The 7,643-nt window shown below is 42.2% G+C and overlaps 2 protein-coding genes across 2 annotated transcripts; both read right to left on the reverse strand.

Moving 5' to 3' along the window:
- Nucleotides 1-93: 93 nt before the first annotated feature.
- akirin2 (akirin 2) lies at nucleotides 94-3,187 on the reverse strand. Its single transcript, XM_085938434.1, has 5 exons — nucleotides 2,661-3,187; nucleotides 2,269-2,400; nucleotides 1,668-1,817; nucleotides 1,493-1,564; nucleotides 94-658 (listed from the first exon to the last, which is right to left on the reverse strand). The coding sequence occupies exons 1-5, from the start codon at nucleotides 2,830-2,832 to the stop codon at nucleotides 648-650; spliced, it is 537 nt and encodes a 178-aa protein (XP_085794560.1). The 5' UTR covers nucleotides 2,833-3,187; the 3' UTR covers nucleotides 94-647.
- Nucleotides 3,188-5,785: 2,598 nt separating this feature from the next.
- Nucleotides 5,786-7,643, reverse strand: LOC147042705 (cannabinoid receptor type 1A). Its single transcript, XM_085938432.1, has one exon. The coding sequence runs from the start codon at nucleotides 7,627-7,629 to the stop codon at nucleotides 6,226-6,228; it is 1,404 nt and encodes a 467-aa protein (XP_085794558.1). The 5' UTR covers nucleotides 7,630-7,643; the 3' UTR covers nucleotides 5,786-6,225.

Below are 7,643 nucleotides of genomic sequence, written 5' to 3' on the forward strand. Positions count from 1 at the left end.
CATCTGGCCATGGTAATCTAATAAAAATAATAATAATTTGCAGTGTGTGCTGGAAAATAATGTGGTCAAACAAATTTGTCTTTGAAACCTCCATTGAAACCAGGTCATCACAAAGATGTGCCTGTAGAAAAAGTTTATTAGTTTTTGAGATTTTAAGACCCCCCTCCTTTATTACAACAAGCAAATGTTATGGTGTTTTGAGTATAAGTCAGTGTAATGCCAATGCAATAAATGCCTATTGTCTGGTGGAAAACAATCATTCTCTAATCCATCGAGTCTTGTCTGAAAGCTCCCTTTGACGGGATCTAATTCCTTTTTCAAAAAGTACAAACAAAATTTTCATTTGTAAAACAGAAACAATTGAGAACAGAATTGAATTAAGGTCAGAGAATGTTACGGTGGCAGTTGACCTTGAATATGTGAAGGCCTCCAAAGAAGAAAGCCAAAGAAATGTTGTGAGGCCACTTTGGGAAGTCACGGAGGGTCAGACACAACAACAGCAGAGGAGTCCTAAACGACAGCAGCAACAGCAGTAAAAGCCACAGACTAGTCCATCAAGTCCACTGGGAGGCGATATGGCACAGCTGGGACAAACTCCAAATGGACCACTCGAGCATCCAGCAGATTGAATTATTCTCCATGTCCACTCAAGAAACATCTAGTGATGGGAGACGCACCAGAGGATGTTTTATTTAGTTAAATGAATGCTACAAATTATACATATGGAGTATTTATCAGGGATGAGAATGGCAAATGCAAAAAAACACGAAAGGTAGTAGGAGGGAGATATATATATCAACCTGTGGTGATATATAGATATATATCATTGAAGATTTATTCTTTAACAATATCATGACAATAGCCGAATATTAGCTTACATGTAACATCATGTTACTTTCTAAAACCCACATGCTTGTGAAAGTAAAAACGTATCTTTGTGTTTTTTTGTTTCGATGTGCTCCTTAATGTTCCTAGCGCCGCGACCTCCATAGCTTATCACATCTTGACAAAGAATGCACAAAACCTTCCCCGGGACATCTAATTTATAGATATGTTTCGTCAGGCAGGTGGTTACGGACTGTGTTCTGAGTTGTAAGATGACGGTGCTCTCGAGCCATGCCCATCTGAAGCAGTTCTTGATCCCGTTCGACTTGTCTATTTCCCTGGCACGATCCTTGTCTTTTTTCTCTAAAACTTTTGCCATGTTGGCGAAACCTTTAGCTGATTAGGCAAATGAGTAGGTAAATGATGTGACTAAAGTATCGTCAAATTGCTGCCGAAAATAAGGCGGATGTTGTTGCAATACTGCTGCCAGCTGCTCCCCCCATATAAAAACAAATTTCTCAACAGATCTACATGATTCACGAAAATGATACTTCTGACGGAAAAAAACACGGAAATCCGTAGAAAATTCTCATCCCTGATATCTGTCCTGATATGTTACGTAAAATGCAATTTCATAGAAAAACGTGAAAGAAAAAATAAAACTCACAGCTGGCAGGTTGTTCTCCAAACCTTCGCATGAGCTGATCATGCGTGAACTTGACAAAGGTATCATACTGCTCTGTTGGTTTAAAAAAAAAAAGAAGAAAATAAATAAATAATAATAATAAAAAAAAAAGAGTTAACATGACTCTCATTGTGAGGAAATACTGTGTTCATCATACCTGCTAATTTTGTGGTGAGAATCTCATCATACTCCTCTCGAATGTTATCCTCGCGCTCCTTTAGTAGTCTTTCACAGATCATTCCAACTTGCCGAAGGGAAAATAAAGGCTGCTCCTTCTTGGTGGGGGAGGACGCACCTGACCAAGAACCTGTCCGGAGATGAAATCTCACAGTTAATACAAAATCAAAAGATCCAGACAAGAGAGAACAGTCAGATTATGAAAATAAAAATGTTTTTTGTATAATTTGGAACATAAACTCCATTTTAATTTTGGGGAAATGAATAGTTACCATTGGGAGGTTTGTTTGAAAGCATTGAAATTATTCTCGTAACTTTTGATGACTTGAAAATTATGCCAATTGCATTTGTAGAAATCAGAGTAAATTATTTGCACAATTCAGAATGCTGTATAATGGGGAATACTAGTGTGATTATTTTGCAGCCTCTCTGTAAGGATTTTTTTTTTATTGATTATTCTATTGCTGCCCTATATATAATCGAAGTAATTCTGCAGTGTCATATGACAATCTAGAATTGGGCCACTTGGACTTTATAGTGTAAATCCAGCCTGGGAAAAAGTGGTCTGGTTAAACTGTTACCTGATGGGGAAGATGCACTGGGAACATTGAGAAGATCCAGAGTAGAGAAGCCGTCTACTTGTTGGAAATACGTGTCCAAGTTTCGCCGTTTGAGCCGCTTATACTCCTGTTTGATGTTGTGCAGAATTTGCTCTGTGACGGAAACAAAACCACGATTCATATTAGAGTCAACGCGTAAGACAAAATCGGTCCAAACATGATAATGATCGATAAAAAAAAAAAAAAAAAAAAGCGTTCTCAATGAGATTGGAGATTTGAGTCAATTTCAGCATACCACGGCAAGACGGTAAAGCTATCTCACGCCTCATCATCATTTGCAACAGTTAGGAGTCCAACTCTGTCAAATAAAACACATTTGAAGGTATAACAATACAAATGTGTTTAGCAGCAACCTGTGGTGAGTCTGGACGACACTTGTCCAAACGGCGAAGGCTCCAGACGGAGATACTTCTGCGGCGAGGACACGGGAGACCGTATCGGGACGCACCTCCTCCTCTTGGGGGAAGCCTGGATCATTAACGGCTCAAAATCCAGAGTCCTCTTCAGCGTAGCCCCACACGCCATTGCGCTAACTCCAAAGCCCCAACAAGACACAATAAGCTAGAGTCTTCCCGTTTTGTGACGATCCGGATGTGAGACGACGCTGCTGCTAGCTCTCCTTCTCTACTGGGTGTGATGACAAATTGCAACTTTCTCGTCTCTCGCTTCTTTTTGTTGATCGATGGTACTTGATTTAGGTGAACAAACGTGTTTTGAAACAAAGCAGACAGAACGAAACGTCTTAGCTACAGCGTATCGTCAGATGAAAGCAGATATTTCTACGCTATACAAGGTAAAACACGACGGACGGTTAAAACCTTCGGCCGGCTTCGCGTCGTGTGTATTTTTCATTGCTGTACTACGCATGCGCGAGAAACCGCCCAAATGCCGGTAAGTGTAGTGTTTTGGACTCGTGATCGTTTGTGCTTTGCGCATTTGAATACTACATTTCCCGACAACTCAGTCGACGCCTTCTTTTAAAAATACTGTACTGTAGTTGTTTGGCAACAAACCCCGCGGGGAGAAGTTGGTGAACGATTTTCTTAATAAACAATTAATTGTGCTTGAAATGGACTTCCTCTACGTTTTAAAGAAAGTTGTTCGAAATTATTTGAAAACAATTAAAAACAAACTAATTTGCCAATATATAAAATAAATTGAATTGGTAATAATTTAACTATTCTTACATGTACTAGGAGTACTGTGTACAGTACTCTATACTGTACAGTTTAAACACATATAAAGCACATATATGTATATATCTATAACAATCGTTATCTATCTATGGCTGAGCAAAAATACATAAAAAGAACCACCAGAAGGCGCTAAAATTGTACATTCTGTGATTTGGATTGAGAAAAATATGGGGAGAAGATTCTCCATCCCTCCTTTTACATTGTCATTATAATGGCTGTGTGTAAGATAGAGCAGGGTAGACTCTGAAGGTAATTAGAAATCATATTTACAGTCAAACAACTATTCATACTTAAGACTTATGCTTTTCACTTCTTTGATGCAACCCTGATGTTTATCATTTTGAAATGATCAAATAGCTTCAGACAAACATGACAATTAGCTGCGACTTTATTGAAACAGCAATATTAAAAACACTTGCGCGATTGTGACTTTTTTTTTGTAGTTTTGAGGATTCTTCACGTTCCCATCACTGTACAGAAAGTCACTTGACAGTTGACGTTTTTTTAGTCATCACTATTCAAGAATACAAGAAGTAGCAGAAGCATTTACTGATACAGAGCTGTTATGGATAGCGTCACATCAATAGAAAAACCTACAGAAAAACAATTATGCTGTCAATTTCCGAGAATAAAAAGCACTACATTGCTTATTTGGGGAAATTCTGTGACTCTTTTGTAAGTGCGAACACCCCTCATCCATTTTATTTCTACACATAAGATGAAGAAGAACACAGACGATAATTCCATTACAGTAAGATTACTTCACTAAAGGCCAGAACATGGGTGGCTTTTACGTAACAAAACAACAAACATACATGGATACAACTCACTGTAGTGATTCTTTAAAGGCTTTGGGTTGGAACTATATCACTAAGTCACAAAATATTACGCACATACAATCTAGTAAAAGCAGACATGAGATGAAAGGAGCTTGCACAGTTGTGACCAGCACACTGCGCCCTAGCTCATTTTTAATGTTCAAAATATTTGCCCACACGAATAGCTGAGCATTAGGATTTGAATTAGGGATGGGCATTAGATAATCAATTGATTGATTGTCGATCAATGTGCGCCAACAGAGGCACGGTTGATAGTTGTAGTTTGTGGTAGAAGAATAGGTAACCTACGGGAATGTGTCCTATGTCCCCTTTTTTTCAGCTCTATATGAGTCTGGTATAGCATAGGAGTTCCGAAAATTAAAAGATTCTCAGATTCCATCCAAATATACTGTATATTTAAAAAACATTCTCGTAAAAATGCCCATCCCTAATTGCAACACTATTATTCTTGCATTATAACACTGTGCACTTGATGATTGTAACACTCTACAATCTCCAACGGCGAGCAAATAAACAAATAGATACAATTATACAATGGTGCTCACCACCATTCATTAAAAAAAATAGTTTTTACCACATATTGGAAAAAAAGCTGCATTTATTATTTTTGTCGAGTTAGAAGCGCTTTTTTTCCCACATTGCACAACTCACCATTCATTACGTTTCACACGCTCCCTTACACACTTGCCACTCACTGAGTGTTGTCAGAAGAAGTATAAAAAGTGACCTGTTGTAATCATGAGAATGTATGTACATAAACGCCAGTGAGAAACTCAAGGCCAGAGAGAGACAGAGAGAAAGAGAGAGAGAGAGAGCGAGAGAGAGAGAGAGAGAGAGAGAGAGAGAGAGAGAGAGAGAGAGAGAGAGAGAGTGAGAGAGAGGAATGAGAGCGACTATTTCTTGTATTCATGGTGCAAATGGCCGTGTGGAATTCAAAATGTCAGTAGCCCCTTGTTCCCAACGTGACAATACATTGTTTTCAAAACCTGAAGTCACAGTACAAAAATATAAAATGCATTCACTAATTGGACTATCATGAAAGTCAACTGAAGAATTCTTTCCAGTCTATATCTGACCTTGTAACACCATTTGTCACTTGGGCACACATTGTGCTCACACACTAACACTACTAGATGTGGTTAATTTTTTTCAAGCCAGAATCATTCAGTTAATGATAAAGAAATGAATGAAGCATGAAATTTGGTATGAATATACTCTGTAAGTCACAATTTAAGAAAAAAGTGCTAAGGTAAAATATTTGTCAGGTTATGAAACTGGTTGGCTTTACCGCTGTCTATCCATCCATTCTGGACACCGTTTACCCTGCTCAGGGCCATTCGACTTCACTAGCTGGCAGCCCATTACAAGGGATACAAAGACAACCATTCAAACTCCCATTCGCACAGAGTGGAAACTGAAAAGTTTTCCCCTGTAATAATTCAAGATATCCATACCATCGAACATAATAAAGTTAAAAGTCCCAATGATCATCGTCACACACACATTTGGGCGTGGTGAAATTTGTCCTCTGCATTTAACCCATCCCCATGTGATTTTGATCCATCCCCTGGGGGAGAGGGGAGCAGTGAGCAGCAGCGGTGCCGCGCTCGGGAATCATTTGAAATAATACATTTTGTATGTCAAGCGGTTATTTGAAAAAGGCCAGAATGACTCTTCTAATTCAAGAAAACAGGTGGCTAATGCCTTTTTGTTAAAGTTAGCCTCACAATGAATATTTCTGCCAAATTTCACACGCGAGTCAACAAACAAAGGATTGTTTGCCTCATCTGCTCTTCCACAACGTAAAATTATAATTTTTTTCAAATCTGGTTTATGACAAGAAACATGACCTGTACCCACTTTCCTCTAATCTCGGCAGCCGGTTACACGGCTTCCGCAGACGTCTCTGTGGACACTGACATTGTTACTTTGGCTATTTTCACAGTGGTCTTCACGCAGCTCTCAGCGGCCCTGTTGGCCGAGATGTTGACATTGCGGTTCTGGCAGTCCGATTCAAGGCTGTTGTCCAGCTGCTGGCCGCTGCCCCGGCAGGCGTGACACGAGCTGAGGAAGGCGTGCCTCAGGTCCTTGCTTCTCAGGGCGTAGATGATGGGGTTGACGGTCGAGTTGAGCAGGCAGAGCATGCTGCAGAAAGCAAATACCGTCTTGATGTCGTCGTCCATTCTCCAGAAGAGGTCGTAGACCATGATGGCCAGCACGGGACCCCAGCAGACAATCAGCACCGCCAGAATGAGCACCAGAGTCTTGGCCAGGCGTATGTCCATGCGGGCCTGCTCGGGGCGCGTGGTCTGAACCTTGGTGCCGTCCGCCGAGTACACCACCAGGCTCTTCTGGGAGGTGCGGCTCAGCATGCGCACAGCGTGGTGGTGGGCTTTCCACAGGATGTAGATGTAGGCGTAGATGATGAAAAGAACCAGCACGCTGGTCACCCCGATCCAGAAGAGCAGATAGTTCTCGTCGATGAGGGGGAATATGTCGGAGCACACAGATTTGAGGCGCTTACAGTTCCAGCCCAACAGAGGTAGCACGGCGATGACAATGGAGATGGTCCACATCATGCAAAAGGCGATGACCGCCTTGGTCCGGGTCACGATACGCCTGTAGGCCAAAGGTCGGTGGATGGAGATGTAGCGGTCGATGGCGGTGAGGAAGAGGCTTCCAACAGACGCGGTGAACGATGCCGTCACTCCGCCCAGCTTGAAGAGAAACACGTTGGGGCTGTCTTTGCGGTGGAACACGTGGAAGTCCAAGAAGCTGTAGACGAAGATGACGCTGCCCAGCAGGTCGGCCACGGCCAGGCTGCCGATGAAGTGGTAGGAGGGCCTGCAGCGGAGGGTGCGCGACTGCAGGATCACGCAGAGCACCACCAGGTTCTCCAGGACTGTGAAGGTCCCAAGGGTGAGCGACATGACAGCCACGGCCAGCTGCTGACTGGGCGTCAGAATCATGAAGCACTCCATATCCATGAAATTCTCCCCGCATTGGATGTTATTGCCCTCCTCCCGGAACGTGGTCCGGTTGGACAGAAGCTCTGTGGCGTTGGTGGGGTAGAATCCCCTGAGGATCAGCTCCTCGTCAGGGGGGATCTTGTCAGGGAAGGCGTTGCTGCGAAAGGAGGACAAGGGCTTCTGCAGGGAGAACATGCCCTTGAAGTCCACTTCACTGACGGCCTCATCGTAGTTGGCGTCATTGGAACCCAGATATTGTAAACCAGAGGTGATTGTCCGGAAGGTGGTATCAGCCACAGCATCCAGCACGGACTGCATGTTGCTGGGAGAGA

This window comes from Syngnathus leptorhynchus, chromosome 18 (genome assembly GCF_054491065.1).
Source record: "Syngnathus leptorhynchus isolate UIUO chromosome 18, UIUO_Slep, whole genome shotgun sequence".
NCBI lineage: Eukaryota > Metazoa > Chordata > Actinopteri > Syngnathiformes > Syngnathidae > Syngnathus > Syngnathus leptorhynchus.